The sequence below is a fragment of the Linepithema humile genome, chromosome 3 (genome assembly GCF_040581485.1).
Source record: "Linepithema humile isolate Giens D197 chromosome 3, Lhum_UNIL_v1.0, whole genome shotgun sequence".
NCBI classification, from domain to species: Eukaryota; Metazoa; Arthropoda; class Insecta; order Hymenoptera; family Formicidae; genus Linepithema; species Linepithema humile.
In genome coordinates this window covers 20,340,765-20,359,320 of record NC_090130.1, presented here as the reverse complement: position 1 = coordinate 20,359,320, position 18,556 = coordinate 20,340,765, and the positions used below count along the sequence as shown (strand labels likewise).

Here is an 18,556-nt window from a genome sequence, read left to right as displayed (position 1 = left end):
ATAGATTCCGTTGTGAGTGACCGAGTCTCGGTCCCGCTGACGACTGCGACTTCTCACGGAAAACTCCGCGTTGCGTTTTCGACGTTTCGCTCCGTCGTGCACTTGCCGCAAATTCGAAAGGGAGAGACGCGGGGAGAAAGAGAGAAAGGGAGAAAAGAGGAGAGCGAATTAAACAGATTAGTCGGAAACGCGGGCTAACGAGCGGAGCAAGCGAGCGAAAGAAAGACGATTCCCACGGCCGGAAAAACGACAGCGATGAAAACGTACAGCAGGAAAAAGGGCGACAGCCCGAGCAATGTGATCATCCACGTAAACGAGCTGTGCCGACTGTGCTTGGCGAAGGAGGAGGAGATGGTGCCGATCTACGACGACGAATCCGTGCCGTTGCCGCTGCGTATACTTGCCTGCGTGAACATCGAGGTGGGTTGCCGATCGGTCCTCTTAATTTTTTTGCCCCCTGCGTCGTTCGATTCCACGAAGCAACGATAATCAGCCGAGGGCGGCTCGTATCGAAAAATAGGAATCTAGTTTATCTCTCTGCGCGCCGCACGGCGTCCTCTTGCATTATCTTCCCTCCTCACCGCGCGCGTCCTTCAATATGGCACGCACACACCGACCGGCGTGACGTCACGCGGCTATACGTACTGGCGAGGGCGCGAGAGAAAGAGAAACGGGAGATGTCGGTGATACGATTTGCTGCGCAAAGCAACTACCGGCTTTACCGAGTTATCGACGAGCTTGCTGCGATAGGTACGCCTTTTACGCGCGCCGCCTCATTACAGAAACCTAGACTGCAGACGGCGAGGTCCCCTCGTTGCGATCGTTTACCCTACGGATTTATAGAAATCTGCAATGTTACGTCGGATATATAACGGCGTGTTTGTCCCTTACACTGCAAACAATTCGCAGAAGGCGGACGCGTCCTACCGCGGCTCCGTGGATGAATTTTCTAGAGAACCATTCGATGCAACATGATTCCTTGATTATTGATGTTTTCTCGATAGATTGATGATAGAAAACAGATTTCACGGATCCCAATCTGAACATTAAACATGCATTAAGAATTATTCAATATTAATGTGCTTAACATTTTGTATTGATAACTTTTAGCTGAGATGAAGAGATTTCTCTTTGTCACTCATTTTATTAGATTTATTTATATTTTTGTCGTATTTATCTCTGCTTCTTTGCATTACAAATGTTTATTGTGCACTGTGTTGCTACGAGTAGAAAGCTAAAATTAAAATATCAATGTAGATATAGTACTATAATTAGATGAATTATGCTTTTTGTGCAACATATTTTAATTAGAAGTCGTAACTTTGAACTTACTAATCTTTCAGATTTATGAGCAGGATGGTCTTCCTAACATGATATGTCATCCATGTAAATATCAATTGGAGAAATCCTACCAATTCAGAAAAAAATGTCAGGCTGCAGATTCCAAGCTCAGAAAGCACATGAAGTTAATACAGCAGTTGACTGGGCAGGACGAAGAGGGCGAGAACCAGGATAGCAATAGGGATGATTCTATGGAATCTGCTGGCAAATCTAAGCAAGTTAAACAACTGTTGGCTGATCTAGTCGCGACAAAAGGTGATAGCGGCGAAGGAGATGGTGATCCCATTGAAGTGACGGAGGAGGAGCTTGTCGGTGGCTACATCCTGGGTACGTTTCTTCTTACTAAAACAAAACGATACTTAAAAACGTCTACAGGTATTTGATTTATATATGTAAATATCGTATATCGTCATTATTCAATATGTAGGAATGAATTCTGAGAATCCGGAGATGGAGGAGAATGTTGCGGAGGATCCGGAAAACATTACACTGGTACCAGCCGAGGAACGGACCGCCAAGGCACGATGTACGATAAGGACGACGCGCATCAAGCAGGAGCAGGAGTCCGAGGATGAGGCGGACGAAGTACAGAGAGCGATTGCGAACGCCGAGCCAACGCACAAGAACGTTTACATGATGGAGCTTACCAGCAACAGCTCCAGTCAGGGCGAATCGTTGAAGTTACAGCCTATGGCCGACCAGATGGGTAAGGAACGATACGAGAATACCTAGTGACAATAATATACAACTAGAACTGCTTTTACAAAAGGCAAATGCATTGCAGTTGATGCGAATCCAGAGCTGAAGGTGTTCAAGTGCGACAAATGTCCAAAAGCGTTCACTCGGAGAATAATGCTGAAGAGTCATCAGTCCGTGCACTCCACACAGAGAGGATTCACATGTCAGGCTTGCGAAAAATGGTTCCCGACAAGATCTGCTCTGATCAGACACGAACGTACACATACAGGTTAATATTATTTCGCAATAATGTGGCAATTGTAGAAAACTTATTGAATTGTTTGGAAAGTTTTTTCTTCACTTTTATTCTTATAGAAAAACTCTAGAAATATTTCTGGACAATTTCTGAACAATAACACGTCTTTAAATGAATGTTGCACAAGCAACATTAAATTCACATAGCATATTTGATGTTTACAGGCGAGAAACCATTCCCGTGCAACATCTGTCATCGCGCTTTCGCGCAAAAGGAGATCCTGTTCCGTCACTTGATGACTCACTCCGGCCAGAAGCCGTTCCAGTGTCAACACTGCGAGAAGAGTTTCACTCAACGCGAGGCTCTTAAAGTACACATGCGTCGGCACCAGAAGCTGAATCCGAACGATATTCAGCTGCATCATTGCCAGCTCTGCCCGAAAGCCTTCTGTCACGCGTCAGGTTTGAGCAGGCATTTGGTCACACACACTGGCAGAACGTACAAGTGTGTCGAGTGCGAGAAGACCTTCACCGACAAAAGCTCGCTGTTGAGACACAGTCGCATTCACGCGCCCAAGAAAGTCATACCGAACTAAACAATATCGTGTTGTTTAATTGCCTAGGATATTCAGCGGCTAAAAAAAATCTTTAAAACTACGTCAAAATTATATATATATACTATTATATACTATTTTGTATGTGTATATATATACATATATATATATACAAAATTTTATATATATATACAGTTAATATTACATTAATGAAGAAAATCGATAAGATAAAGTTTATGATTATTTTACTATAATTATTACGTAATCTTTATGCGTAAGTCATACATTTGGCATTAAAGAAAGAATATTATGCGGGTTTATTGAACTCTATTAATTTTAAGTTTCAAATATACGAGCTGACAAGATTTTATTTTTAAATAGGACGATTGATTGACGATTCAAATAGGACGATTGTCTTGAATTAATCATAAAGTATATTTGAATATTTACAATATATTAAAGAGATATTACAGCCAGATGTATTTAACACATTTGATACAGTATGGAGGACATTAATATTATTTAACTTAAGGCAGCAATGAGTATGTTACCGTTAGAGCCTGAAAAATCAGCAATCCTAAGATTTGCCTTTGCCTAGGCAATCTGAGGATTGTCGATCCTTCGGACTTTGCCGATAACAAGTATATTATATTATATTCTTATATTTCATCTATTATATTCTTATATATATATATAAAAGTAAAAGATATGTAAGATTTTACATGTATTCTTTATGATACATGTTTCTAACTATTCGTAATTGGTGTATATAATTTTAAATATAAGAATATGTGTAAGGATGTAAAATTTGTCATTCGTGTGCACATTCGGTTATAATTAATATGTCTCATCTTGTTCAACTTGGCAATTTTATGCCGTATATATCAACATTTGTATTGAAATTTTGTATAAATCTTTTCAGACAAAAGTATACTTTTTTAAGATAATTGAACAAAAGTTTACTGTTATTTTAATTTTTATATCAGATATTATAGTATTCAAAAACAGCCTTTTGTCGCATATGTGTTCTCGTGTTCTGCGATAAAAAACGATAGCCAATTTTTATTGTACATTTGTTGTTAATGAAAAGCAGAATGAAACGAAATGAACATAATGAGCACTTACAAAATTTACATTATTTTGTTAAATAATAAATATGTTTATTGAAATAAAACTCATGTGTTTATTATACCTGTTCATGTGAATTTATTTTTAAAACAATCTTTGCTATAAGAGTATTGTTGAGAAAAATTAATATAAAAATGGATAAAGAAATATTGTAGCATCGATATACTGGAACTCGAAAATTCGATACCCGATACATTTAATAAGCTTAATTTAATATTTAATTTAGCAGTTTACTTTTAATTAATTTTTTTATTACTTCAACCATTAGTAATCTTCTAAATATTTTAAAATATTTCAAATCTACTTGAGATTCTTTCTACAGATGTATGGAATTTATTGCAATTCAAAAACTCAGTTTTAAATATTTACTTAGTAACCTATTTTTAATTTTTGTACTAACTTTTTAAGTATATTGATTATTAAAAAATTTTAAATGCGCGCATTCTCATTCCTAAACTTTTAGTTCGTTATTTCCAGCGGTAGAAATTATGGTGGCGCTGCAGCTGTCTCCCCATCTCATCAGTGTTCCGATTAGGGACCGGTTGTATGCGCATGTGCGGCAATACAGTGTCTCATACAAGTTAAACAAGACACCGTTACTCCCCTACATTTAAAATATTTCAAAATTTTTTGAAATTGATTTGAAATTTTCTGCTTCTTGGTTTTTTAGCTGCTGGCTCCGTAGATTCCATGCTTGTAAATAAATAAATCTTACCTTATTTGTAGTCACCTAACTTCCTCATGTCAAAACGTCCCGCCATACGGTCAACACACAACATATAACGGCACTGGATCTCCATTACCGCACATGCGCAGAGCCGCACATGCGCATACAACCGGTCCCATATCGCAACACTGCATCTCATCTGCTAACTTCATAGTTCTTATGTTGGTAGCATAAGGAATGTAACTGTAACCTGTTGGAATTCGTAAGATGTACATAACCTCACCAGAAAAGCTGACGCAATCAACGTGTACGCTTGCTGACGTTTGAAAGATAACGATTTTGGCAAGAATAACAGCCGGCACGAAGTATCTTGTAACATATTCGTTAATTTCGAAATAATGAACGAGAGACTGCCGGAGATTATCAATTTCGCGCAGGAAGAGGAGGCGATTTTAGAATTCTGGAAAGAGCGTGATGTATTTCAAGAAAGCATGCGCTTGTCGAAAAATCGGCCGAAATTTTCTTTCTACGACGGGCCGCCGTTCGCCACCGGGTTGCCACATTACGGTCATATTCTCGCCGGCACCATAAAGGACATCGTGACGAGGTATGCGTATCAAAGCGGTCATCACGTGGAACGCCGCTTCGGCTGGGATTGTCATGGACTGCCGGTGGAGACCGAGATCGATACAAAATTCGGCCTCAAGGGACCCGACGATGTCGCCAAGATGGGCATTAAAGCGTACAATCTTGAATGCCGCAATATCGTGATGAGGTATGCCAACGAATGGGAGATAATCATCAATCGCATGGGCCGATGGATAGACTTCAAGAACGACTACAAGACCATGTATTCTTGGTACATGGAGTCGATCTGGTGGATCTTCAGCGAGCTGTATAAAAAGGGCCTGGTTTATCAAGGCGTCAAGGTGATGCCTTACTCCACCGGTTGCACTACGTCGCTGTCGAACTTCGAAGCGGGTCAGAATTACAAGGATGTCATTGACCCGTCGATAGTCGTGACCTTCCCCTTGCTGGACGAGCCGGGTGTCTCGCTTCTGGCATGGACAACCACCCCGTGGACGTTGCCTAGTAATCTGGCGTTGTGCGCCAATCCACAATTGGAATACGTGGAGGTAAAAGACAACGCTTCCGGTAATGTTTACATCATGTTGGAGGCTCAGTTGAGCCTCGTTTTCAAATCCTCAGATCTGTACACCGTGCAAGGCAGAAGGAAGGGCGTGGAGTTGAAGGGGAAGTCGTACGAACCGCCGTTTTCCTATTTTGCGCATTATAGAGAGAAGGGTGCTTTCAGGGTGCTGAATAATACTTACGTCACAGCCGACACTGGAACCGGCATCGTTCATCAAGCTCCCTATTTCGGAGAGGACGATTTTGCATGCTGCCTGGAGGCCGGTATCATAAACAAGGACGATATACCGAGCGTGTGTCCCGTCGACAGCTGCGGCCGCTTTACCGAGCCGGTGACCGATTTCATCGGCAAGTATGTCAAGGACGCGGATAAGGACATCATCAAGTATCTCCGTAGCAAGAACAGGCTGATCATCAGCACCACGGTGAAGCACAGCTATCCGTTCTGCTGGCGAACCGACACGCCGCTCATCTACAAGGCCGTGCCTTCTTGGTTCCTGAAAGTGGAGCAGTTCAAGGACAAATTGTTAACGGCGAACGAGAAAACTCACTGGGTGCCGGATTACGTGAAGGACAAGCGGTTCGGCAACTGGCTGCGCGATGCGCGCGACTGGGCGATCAGCAGAAATCGTTACTGGGGCAATCCGATGCCGCTGTGGATATCCGAGGACAAGAAGGAGATCGTTTGCGTCAGCAGTATCGATGAGCTGCAAAGTCTGGCCGGCATCGACTACTCCATATCCGACATCCATCGCGACAATATTGATGACATAACTATCCCGTCGGTGCGCCCGGGACACCCGCCGTTGCGTCGCGTGCCAGAGGTCTTCGACTGCTGGTTCGAGTCCGGCGCCATGCCGTACGCGCAGAGGCACTATCCGTTCGAGTGCACAGGGGTGGAAAGGTTCAACGAGTGGTTCCCAGCGGACTTCATCGCGGAGGGCATCGACCAGACGCGCGGCTGGTTCTACACGCTCCTCGTGATAGCCACCGCGCTGTTCGACACAGCACCGTACAAGAATCTCATCGCCAACGGCCTGATCCTCGCGTCCGACGGACAGAAGATGTCGAAGCGCAAGAAGAACTATCCCGATCCGATGGAGGTGGTGAAGCAATTCGGCGCGGACGCCCTGCGTCTCTATCTGATCAACTCGCCGGTCGTGCGGGCCGAGAATCTACGGTTCAAGGAGGACGGCGTCCGCGACGTCATCAAGGACGTCTTTCTGCCGTGGTACAACGCGTTCCGGTTTCTCATGCAGAATATCGATCGGTTCGAGAAATCGGAAAAAATCCTCTTTCAATTCAACAGCGAAAAAGACATGAACTTTGTATCCCCCAATAAGATGGACCAGTGGATTGTATCCTTCACGCAGAGTCTACTGCTCTTCGTGAAGCAGGAGATGCAGGCTTACAGATTGTACACCGTGGTGCCTCACTTGATCAAGTACATAGAACATCTCACGAACTGGTACGTGAGAATGAACAGGAAACGCATCAAGGGCGAGACTAACAGCGTCCGGGATTGTCAGCGCGCACTGAAGACCCTGTTCCTGGTGCTTTACATGATGGTGCGGACAAACGCGCCGTTCACGCCGTTCCTCACGGAATTCATGTTCCAGCGCTTGAAGAAATACCTGCCGCCGTCCAAGGAGAACATGGACAGTGTGCACTATCAGCTGATACCGGAGCCGCAAACGAGGCTGATCAACGAGAACATAGAGTACGCCGTGTCGCTGATGCAGACCGTCATCGAGCTAGGACGTATTGTGCGCGACAGGAAGAGCATACCGACAAAGTATCCGCTGCGAGAAATCGTGGTGATTCACGAGAAAGCTGAAAGGCTGAAGGTCTTGCTAGAAGACTACATACTTGAGGAGCTGAACGTCAGGACTTTAACGGCCACCCTTGACAAGGACAAGTACGGCGTGACGCTGAGAGCGGAGCCGGATCACAAGATACTCGGCGCGCGCTTGAAGGACGACTTCAAGCGAGTTTGGCAGGCGATTAAGGAGCTGACCGACGAGCAGCTGCAGCAGTTCATCGCCGATAAGGAGATCACCGTGCTGGGTCACAAGCTCGGCGAGCAGGATCTGCGTCTGATGTTCAGCTTCAAGAGCTCCCCGGCCGCGGAAGAAGCGTCGAAGCGCTACGAAGCCCACGGCGAGGGAAACATGGTGATCCTCCTGGACATCATTCAGGACGAGGAGCTGTACGACGAGGGGATAGCGCGGGAGATAATCAATCGCGTGCAGAAGCTGCGGAAGAAAGCTCAGCTGGTGGCCACGGACATGGCCGAGGTCTACTACGAAGTCGACGAAAAGAGTCGGCTGAGCAGTGTGCTCCGCGAGTACAAGGACTTCATCGAGGCCAAGACCAGGACCCCGCAAGGCGAGGCGAAAATAGCGAAAAATTATATAATTATTTCGTCGACGGAAAAGATCAAGAAGGAGATCCTAAAGCTCACGCTGGTCAACTACAGAGTGGCCGAACGGAACGAACAACTGGCGAAACGGAACGAACAACTGACGAAACGGGACGAACAACTGGCGAAACAGAACGAACAACTGGCGAAACGGAACGAACAACTGGCGAAACAGAACGAACAACTGGCGAAACGGAGAGCAAGCGTCCGTGGACCCTGGTCGCCTTACGTCAATTTGTTACTGGTCGGTATAAAGCCGAGGTTCGGCGTGTTGGACGTCACGGCCACGGTTTTGCTGGACTCCCCGAAGCTGGGGCCCATCACGTACGAACGCCTGAGAGAGGAGATTGAATTAATATACGGTATTAACGATTGCTCATACGACTTGTACGTGGATAATAAGAAGATTACGGACATGTTGCCGATAGATAAATTGAATAAAAAAACGATTCTAGTCGTGAAGTCGGGAATATCCAAGATCGACCAAGTCAAGTCCGTGGCTGACCCGTTTTGCGACTTTATCAACATAAATCGTTGTAACGGCAAGGTCAAGTGTTCCATTCTTCTAGAAAATCCTACAGGTCGTTTTAGGTTGAATACGGCGACTCTGGAAGACCGGATACGTAAACTCTTCGATGAACCAAACTTTGAACTGGACGATTCTCTAAATTTAAAATGCGGACTAGAAATACAATTGTAACGTTCCACGTGTGGATTTTTACTTCCGAGTTTTGTAATACTTTATATTGATTTTTTCATTGTTAATATTGTAAAAAAAATGAAAAGGCTTAAATCTCGTAAGCGCGTAGTTATGCTGTTACCATTTTTCTCAGGTTCCTAAGATAACATTTTATAATATTTTACTAGAAGCAATAAAGAATTAAAGAAATATAGAAATATAGAAATATTTGAAGAGTTAAATGAGAGCTGAGGCATAGGTTATTCGCTTTTTTTTCATATTAACTAAAGTATTTGCGCTATAAAAAAATAATATTCATTATTTTATATAGCTTGCAACGTATATTTACGTGTATATTTATTTGCACTGTAATTTAATACCACAGCATTGTGTAATTTAAACGAGTACCCTCCATGAAAATTTATTTATATTCATTCTTTCACAATCGAGAAATAAAGATCATCAAAGTCACATTGTTACTATTAATTTTTTTTCCACAGTTTCGCCATATTTATTTTCCTGTTTGCATCATACACATTCCATTTGATCATTATGGAAGATAATTTATGATCACTGAATATTAATGATAGGAAAATATTTATGTTTCGATATACTTCAAACTTTGCTTTCTATGCTTGCTTCTGGAAAATAAAAAGCATATATAATAAAAATATCAAATAAATAGACATTTATTAGCATTAGGTAAAACAATCGTAATATAATTATGAATTCGACTCTTTAACAAACGATATAATACAGTAAGTCACAGGGATAATAGGATACACCACTATGTTGCCCGTCGTTTCATTATAGCCTAAATACTTGGTAAAAATTATACTTGTGTTTTTATGCTCTTCTCGAAATCGGTTTCTTATATCCACCTATCCACACAGTCATCTAGCTTTCAAAAGGGATTAACCTTATTGACGCATTACGCAATTACTTCTCACGTATGAATTGCACGCGTAAGCAAGCACCGATACTTTTAGTTTGTGATGTTTTAAATCGTAGAGTGATGTAACTTTCTTATTTTTTCCATTTATCATCCGTACAGCACCGATTCAACTGCATTTGCTTTATACTCGTGTTATATTAGTTGCCACTCGCATATCATTAGACAGAATTGCTCACATTTCTCTGCATTGCCTTAAATATATAAATCAATTCCATTGAACTCGGCGAGGCAAAACATTTACAACGTATAATTTGATATTATGTGCGATTTTACATAGCACCAACAATATAACATATTATAAAAATGACAAAAAAAAATAATTGTAACTAAACCCAGTTGGAAAATATTTTTACACAATTGAAATTAATCACAACTGATAACAATTAACTATAATCAAAATAAATACATTACTAATGTTTTCATATTTCTTCATTGGACAGTGTTATCCTTTTAGTATTATATTTGTAAAGAAAAATTACATAATATATATATATATATTTTTCAATTATACAATATATATTTTTTTTCCAATTGTCATGTAATGTAATATCGTATGTTAGAAACATCATATAGTGATATTTGTTGCAAAATGTATGTATGTTAAAATGGCAGATATCATTTCTGTAAAGTTTTCTTTTAAATTTTCTACAAAAAATATATGTAATTTTACGAGATAATTTTAGTTTTCTGTGTCTGTAGAAAACAAGTTTTAGCAAATAGAAATGTGCATTACATTATACAATTCTTTTTCGGTTAAACAACTTGAATATCGTTGGAATAAGATCCGAGATTAACATTCATCAGAATGATGGAAATTGCAAACTGTACTAAATTTGTCGGTGTTGTACATTAACTTTTCGAAAATATTACGCTAAAAGCAAATGCTCAGTGACGGAGACTACTATTCGATCGATCATCTTTCAAACCAATGTACATTGTACGTTAAATCATATATTAAATCAATTACATGTAAGGTGCTAACATATACAAAGCATAATAGTGTCATCGACACTAAAATAGTTTCATTCGACATTCCGAATGTTATCTTGATCGGGAAAAAAGTTACTAAACAAGGAAACGGTGAAGATCGCGGTTAGCAGATAGAGCGCGAGCGTGGTCGTCGCGGTGAAGAGTTGAGCGTAATGGTATCGCGAGTACCATGCGAAACCTAGAGCGATCGTTAAGATGCTTACTAGGAGTCGGCTCAGATCCCACTCAGTGTGCACCGAGCTGAAGCCCGTGCCGGACGGCAGGTCCGACAATGGCTGAGAATTGAAATAGATGGATGACGAATTATCCAATGTGGACGTCTGTGACGACGGTACAACGGCTGGCCGCGGCTGTACCACCCAACAGTGGACCACGCAATCGTTAAACAATCCACATTGCTCAAGGGTTTGAGTGTCGGGCTGCAATACTCGGCCGTTGAATATTAATCGCACTGATTTATGGGCCTCTAATTCCATTTGAAAGTGCCTCCTACAAAACAGAATTGTTGAATTGCTGAACTAGATATGCTGAAACGCACTACTTACGACGATTCATAAAATCGTTTTCATTATAATTTTATTATAAATTTGTCGAAACTTTGGATCATATGAGTTGATATCAATTATAATGTATTTGAATAACATATAATGCATTACATCAAATCTTGGACTGACCTTTTGAAATCGCCGAGCATTTCTTTAAGACTGCCAGTCACTAACTTCTGATCATCATTCATGAGCTTTAATTTTATGGTGATCTCGTTGCTATTCTCATTTAAAGTTGTATTTTCTGATGAATCAGTGCATGATTGTTCAGAATCATCTGCCTTAACAGATCTTTGTAACAACGATGGGCCATCGTTACTGAATGAGTCCATAGCTTGGATAAGTACTTCTTCCGTCGTAGATGCCACTGGTCTGGTTATTTCTTGAGTAGTTTCACTCGTATCTAATATCACATGATAAAATAAAGATTAAACTTATCAAAGGAAAACAAAAGAAACAGAAGGCAACATTTACCCGTGGCAGCTGCATTTGGACAGTCTGATTGGATATTATCACTATCACTGGAAACTACTTCTGCTGTTTCTTCTTCTGTTGTTTCAGAATTGGGAGGTTGACCAGCTTGATGACTAAGATTACTTGTGTTTTGCTGATTTGTTCTTATTGTCGTGATGCGTGCTGGTGTCCGATCACGCAATATGAGTACTGTGCGTATTAGAGGCTGATCAGCTATACTTGTTGAACACCAAGCGAGCCATCCCACAAATAGTATACTCATGATAATAAAAAAATTTGTGACTTCATCACCCACTCCTTCGATCAAAGACATCTTATTCAAAATAGATCTGTTAAAAAGAAACAATATTAAATCGTTTACATTTTACCTTATTTAACGTATAGAAAAAGCATTGATTTAAGACCTCTTGTGAGAAATACACTAGATTTTAAAACTGTTTAAGCATTATTTATGAGATGATAATATTTATAAGACTGTTTTCATTGAAATTTTATTATTATTTCTTCAAACCGCAGGATTGAACTTTTTAAGGCTAAACACTTTGTCAGCAACAAACGGCAATTGTTTTTTACAAATCTCACGAGGTTACACACATTTATTAATTAACATTGAAAAGCAATTAATAGTTATGAAACAAAAACGTAGCCTTACATAGCAAAAAAGACTGCAATAATATTCTCTAAGAGGTTATCTTGTCGAGAAACAGATTTGTCAACAGAGACTTATGTTGCAAAATAAATGTTCCTTTCTCGAAGAACGACGTTTCATGGCACAATTCGACGATTCTGAGCAATTGCGTGTTAAGAAACAGCGTTCTGATCGTTAAGTCATTCGTTCAGTAAATCTGTCCAACAGCTCGTGTTTTTATTGACGAGGAAGTGTTTCTCGGACACGTAGTTCTTTCAGCTTCTTGGATGTGTAACGCAACAATGACTTAACAGCGAAACACACGCAAAAATCCAACCGACAAACATCTGGAAACGACGCAGATAGTAGTTTGTGACAGACAGCGACGTACCTGAATTGATTAATAATTAATGTGATCGTCTTTCCCTTTCTCGTGCGAGACTGTGAACGCGTCACGTGTATGTGTATGTATACCGTGTGTACTCCACATTGATAAGCGAATTAGAACGAAATAAGAATATTAACGTCGAGTAGTAAGTACGTCTAAATAAGTTATTCAATGTAATTTGCAATTTTGATAAGCATTGTGATCTTAAAAAAGAAGAAATCGATTAATATAAAATAAAGGTTGATCAAGTTTTTGGAGAATTGACCTTGACATAAATATGATTGTACATTTACCATCCAGAATTCTTATTACCTTGAAAACATATTGAGAAAACTGTTGCTCACAATTGCTATATCAATTTTCTTATATCTGTATTAAATTCGCATTGCATATTATTTTTATTATAAAACCAAACCAATTAGTATGAATATAATATAAACTGAAACAATCAGTATAAACTAGCTCGTTGACATATATACATGTATATGTGTGTGCGAATATAATTGTGTATTAACTTCTGCTGACAAATCTATAAATAAATGTATCAAATATAGGCAATCATAATTTAAAATAACCAAAAGTTCTCTGTAATATTATTATCTACATACATAAAAATAAAATGATTACGATTGTGAATTAATAAAAATGGATTCATGTTTTATATAACTTTTATTTTTTAATGTAAACACTCGCAATTCATCTGCGATAAAATTTGTATGCAAGTAAATTTTATAAATATCATTGTAATATAAATGTGCGCTAAATTTTAGAGATAATTAGTTTATTGAGTTTATATACAAGTATATACGAATTAGATTTTTATCTGAAGTGCAAAAAGTATGAGAGAATCAAAAACTAAAATTATAAAAGTTTTTATTATAAAATATAATTATGCGTTCTATAAAAAGTCCAAACATCAACAATTAAGCCCACGATATGAAATATTTTCCTTACAGTAATTGTCATAAATTTGTATAAGTGAACGAGGCGTTCTAGGATGGAGCTGTTTGAGTGCCCTGTGGAAATGGCTTCTTTTAATGACATCAATGTAGGTTTTAGCACTGAGTCCTTCTTGTATTGCTACTATGCCAGCTTCATTGCATATTGCTTCAAGTTCTGCACAAGTATAACCATCTGTTAACTTAACCAATTCATCAATATTAATATTTTCTTCAACCGACATCTTTTGGAACTTTAGTTTGAATATTTCTTCTCTGGTTGACTCGTCTGGCAATCCAACATATATTATGCGGTCGAATCGTCCAGGCCGGAGAAGTGCCTAATAGAATTATGATTAATATTATTAGTTACAATAATAATAGATAATAAAAACAACTATTATAATCAGAATTCTATAGATAAAATAAGGTTTAAAGAAATGATAAAATGCTTGATATCGTTAATTAAAAAATACTAGAAACTTTCGTTTCAAGTTTAATTTTTTTACGAAATTTGGAATTTTATTTTATAGATACATTCTTTAAACACATTAATTAGTCATAATTACAAAATGTAAAATTTTCTGCTTTTCGAAACTTTTTCTATATACAATTTTTTTCTACATAATTTAATTTTGATTGTATTCAAAGTAAAAAGAATTTAGTACATTACTTTTAAATATATTTTAAATGCCAATTCAATGATTATGACACAATGGAATTTTGTTTTCAATACCTGTTCTTATTCTACAAAAGCAATCAAAAAAACAGGTTCTTGATTTTGTCTTACGTAACTACTTATTTACGTTTTAATATGTTTTAAATTTACCTTGTCCATTTTATCCGGTCGATTAGTGGCCGCCAAAAGCATGACATCATCGCGTTTGGTGATACCGTCAAGTTCAGTCAGTAACTGAGCCAGCACTCGTTCCTGCACATTACTGCCACTACCAGTAGAAGAGGCTCTTTCACCACCTAATGCATCTATTTCATCGATAAATACGATAGCCGGTGCCACTTGTCTCGCTTTTCGGAATACTTCTCTCACAGCTTTCTCGGACTCGCCAACCCATTTCGAAAATAATTCTGGACCCTACGAACAATTCCGCGATGCAGTGTCGGAAACATCGGCACATTTTAAACAACTTACCTTAATACTCAGAAAGTTCAGTGAACTTTCGGTAGCAATAGCTTTCGCGACCATAGTTTTCGAGCATCCTGGCGGTCCGAACATTAAAACACCTTTAGGAGGCTCAATGCCCAATCTTCGGAATTCTTCGCTATGTTCACGAGGCCATTCGAGCACCTGCTCTAATAGCTGCTTCAATGACTCTTGTCCGCCGATATCTGACCATTTCACATTCGGATTTTCCACCAAGACTGTGTTCATAGCTGAAGGTTTCGTTACGTGTAAGGCTTTGTCAAAATGATCCTTCGACACCATTTGCTTTGCGTAAGGGTCCGGTTCGGATTGCACTGCATAGAATATCGCTTTCGAACACAAACCGTGTAAATCGGCGCCAACAAAGCCGTGGGTGACGGAGGAAATTTCCTCTACATCTATCGTTGTAAGCGTATTCGGAATCTTCTCAAGTAATTTTCTCAATATTTCTGTACGTATGTCCGAGGTCGGTACGCACACCTCAAATTCTATGCCAAATCTGCCGGGTCTTCTCAGAGAACTGTTCACAGAATCTAATTTCGAGGTTGTGGCCATTAATACGACATTGTTCTGATTGATTTGCATATCGTCGAAGAACGTTATCAATTGGGAAAAGACTCTTCTCTCGTGATCCGAGCCAAAGTTGCTTCTGTTAGGACACAAATTCTCTATGTCCTCCAATAATATTATACTAGGAGAGTACAACATCGCTTTGTCGAACAATTGTTTGATATTATCTTCGGTTTCATTGACAGACTTGCTATAAATATCGGAGCTGTGCATAGAGAACACAGCAACCCCAGATGCTGAGAGAATGGCGCTGGCAATCATAGATTTACCGACACCAGGATGACCGTGTAGAATTATTCCTTTGGTGATGTTGAAGTTTTCAAAATTCTTGTAATTACCAATACCGATTTCGATTACTCGTCTTATATTTGATATAAGGTAGTCGTACCCTCCTATATCTTTAATACTGTACATACTCTTTGCAATTTTGTCTTTCTCTGAATCCAGAATTTTATAATTCGTTGAATACGTTGCTCTGAAAAATATAGGGTAATTATCTATGAACCTTATATTTTTAAAAGCTACCACAGGATTTAATATGTCTTCCCCTGGGTAGTCATTTATTGAAATTTTCTTCCTTATCTTATTTTTCTCTGAATTGATGTCAATAATTTTGTATAATAACTTTTTTCCAATATGATATACGTATGATAGATTGCCGATAACAAATATCTTGAATTCATTACTAAATTTTATTCTATCCTGAAAATCATTTTCTGCATTAGACACGCCGTGGTTTCCTACAGGAATCATTACAATCTCTTGAGCAGGACTGATGATAACATATGAGGGTATACATTTTACTTTTACTAATCCATATAAATGGTCTTTATCATCAGCTAAAAATAATAAAAGAGAAGAACGATTTATCAATTTCTAATAAACTTGGTAGATAAATAAATAAATAAATAAAAATGAAACACCATATATTTACCACGCTTTGGGAGACAGACACTCGTTAAACTTTGATCTTCTACTGGATAAGCAATTTTAACACTTAGTACTTCGGTAGTCACGAGAAGACATAGTGATCCTGCTTCAATCCCACACAAATCCATAACAGACTTTGATAGAAACACTGCATCGTCGTAACGTGCCGCTGACACTTCATCAAGTAATTCTGTGATACATAATTATGGATTACTGCGGTAAACAAATAAAAATTATATAAATCAAACTGTTATATACCGCATTCCTCGACCCTTGAAATAGCGCTATGAAATATGTTCATATAATGAAAAGGATAAGTCCAAGATTCTGCAGTTTCAAAACTCCCACATTCTGTGGATGGACATTTAACGTGTTTGTGAGCATCCTTCTCCAGCATAACACTTTTACACTTTTCACATGTATACCAAGTTGACAAACTCTTTCTCGATTTACTGGACATCCTGCAGAAATAATATAATGATTAAATAAAATATATGTATACATATATTTGTATATATTTAGATTATAAAAAGAATAATTTAACTTTATTCATGATAAAAACATAATACAAATAACTTATCTAACGTTCATGCAATAGGTGCGTATACTATGCACAGTAATTTTCTTTAATTTTTATTCTACTGTATTTAATAAAATTTATAAATTATGTTCTTACTTAATAAACAATTTGTTTTCACTTTTATTCTGCAATTTAATAAAATCCTGGCTTCTTATTCATTTAAAAACCACACAAAATATTTTAAGATTCAACCACGTGATGAATAATTCGAACATTACGAATACCGAGTTGCAACCAAATGCAAGATAAGGCTAACAAGATAAACGAGATAAACATTAAACTTTAACCTAAACTGACTAGAACTTTAGAATCACCTAACTTTACTTACAAGCGTTCCAAAACCCTACTCCGTATGACCATTGAGCTCTACACAAAAAACGCGATAGTTACTTTCGCCTAATCAAAACTGTAAATCCACTAGATTACGTACCATTATCGACTTTTAAATAATCGATTTAACTATTTTTTTAAATTTCTGTCATAGAGTGATTATTTTTTCGTCGTCGACAACATTGCCAGCATAATAAAATATCGTCATTAAAGGAGAAAAAAGTATTAAATTTTTTTCTCTTTTGTCAAGTTTCAATGATTCATTAAAGTTAGTCGACATTTGTGGAAAATCCTATAATCTATAATTTTCTTAATTTTGTTTGTTATTATTTATTCTATGTAATATTTTAATATATTAAAAGAAACGCGATTGGTTATTATGTGTGATCTTCTCAATGTAGCTTTATTAGAAAATGTAATTTGCTTATACGCATTGTTTTACATGATTGAAATACTTTTTTTATCTCAGTGAAGTTAATATATCATTTTCAAAATTGATAAAGATTTCGCCTTTTTTCAAACAAATTTTGAACTCTAATATACAAAAAAAATTTAACAATTAACATTTTTTATTTTTATAAAATAAAAATTGTTCAGAAATTTTACGTAAAAAATTGTAAAATAAAAATAAAAACCAGATATTAATTAGTCACTTGCCATTAGAGATAAAAATACAAGTTTCTATACATTAAAAATTGTCCTTTGCAACTTTGACAAACATTGTAATAAAAAAAAAAAGAATCGATTAATCTAGGATAAAGGTTTATTAAATTTTTGGAGAATTGACTTTGACATAAATGTGATTGTACATTTACTACATTATTATAAGGTAACTTCCGACGATAATAAATTGCGTCATTCTGTGATATGATCATAGAAATGAATACACAATAGAAATGAATACACAATATCTTGAGCACATATTGAAAAAACTGTTGTTGCTTATATAATTACTATTAATTTACACTTTATATATCTATATTAAATTCGCATTATATGTTTTTCATGTATTTATTATGAAATCAAACCAATTAGTATGAATATAATACTAAAACAATCAGTGTAAATCAGCTCGTGATATGTGCGCGCGCGCGCGCGCGTGTGTGTGTGTGTATGTGTGTACATAACTGTGTATTAACGTTCACTTTACAAAACAACACCTATAAATAAATGGATCAAGTGTAGGCAAA

At 37.9% G+C, this 18,556-nt stretch overlaps 4 protein-coding genes across 7 annotated transcripts; 2 read left to right on the top strand and 2 right to left on the bottom strand.

The window, feature by feature from the left end:
• On the top strand, nt 1-4,002 carry LOC105671536 (zinc finger protein OZF). 3 transcript variants are annotated; one of them, XM_067352018.1, is made up of 5 exons: nt 1-420; nt 1,344-1,668; nt 1,769-2,047; nt 2,111-2,308; nt 2,500-4,002. In XM_067352018.1, exons 1-5 carry the CDS (start codon nt 256-258, stop codon nt 2,868-2,870), a joined length of 1,338 nt encoding a protein of 445 aa, XP_067208119.1. In that variant the 5' UTR covers nt 1-255; the 3' UTR covers nt 2,871-4,002. The 3 variants fall into 3 exon arrangements, with proteins under 3 accessions (XP_067208119.1, XP_012221202.1, XP_067208120.1); XM_012365779.2 differs by having other exon boundaries at nt 4-420; nt 2,126-2,308; XM_067352019.1 differs by lacking the exon at nt 1-420 and adding an exon at nt 621-750.
• An 841-nt stretch (nt 4,003-4,843) lies between these two features.
• Nucleotides 4,844-9,347, top strand: IleRS (Isoleucyl-tRNA synthetase). The gene has a single exon (XM_012365825.2). The coding sequence runs from the start codon at nt 5,022-5,024 to the stop codon at nt 8,895-8,897; it is 3,876 nt and encodes a 1,291-aa protein (XP_012221248.2). The 5' UTR covers nt 4,844-5,021; the 3' UTR covers nt 8,898-9,347.
• Nucleotides 9,348-9,549: 202 nt separating this feature from the next.
• Nucleotides 9,550-13,380, bottom strand: LOC105671558 (transmembrane and ubiquitin-like domain-containing protein 1). Of its 2 annotated transcripts, none has more exons than XM_012365827.2 (4): nt 12,860-13,380; nt 11,841-12,169; nt 11,496-11,769; nt 9,550-11,310 (listed from the first exon to the last, which is right to left on the bottom strand). In XM_012365827.2, the coding sequence occupies exons 2-4, from the start codon at nt 12,151-12,153 to the stop codon at nt 10,854-10,856; spliced, it is 1,044 nt and encodes a 347-aa protein (XP_012221250.2). In that variant the 5' UTR covers nt 12,154-12,169; nt 12,860-13,380; the 3' UTR covers nt 9,550-10,853. The 2 variants fall into 2 exon arrangements, with proteins under 2 accessions (XP_012221250.2, XP_012221249.2); XM_012365826.2 differs by lacking the exon at nt 12,860-13,380 and adding an exon at nt 12,493-12,853.
• A 240-nt stretch (nt 13,381-13,620) lies between these two features.
• On the bottom strand, nt 13,621-17,349 carry LOC105671577 (ATPase family gene 2 protein homolog A). Its single transcript, XM_012365860.2, has 6 exons — nt 17,133-17,349; nt 16,715-16,917; nt 16,461-16,646; nt 14,945-16,365; nt 14,624-14,887; nt 13,621-14,135 (listed from the first exon to the last, which is right to left on the bottom strand). The coding sequence occupies exons 2-6, from the start codon at nt 16,914-16,916 to the stop codon at nt 13,773-13,775; spliced, it is 2,436 nt and encodes an 811-aa protein (XP_012221283.2). The 5' UTR covers nt 16,917; nt 17,133-17,349; the 3' UTR covers nt 13,621-13,772.
• Between the last annotated feature and the right edge of the window lie 1,207 nt (nt 17,350-18,556).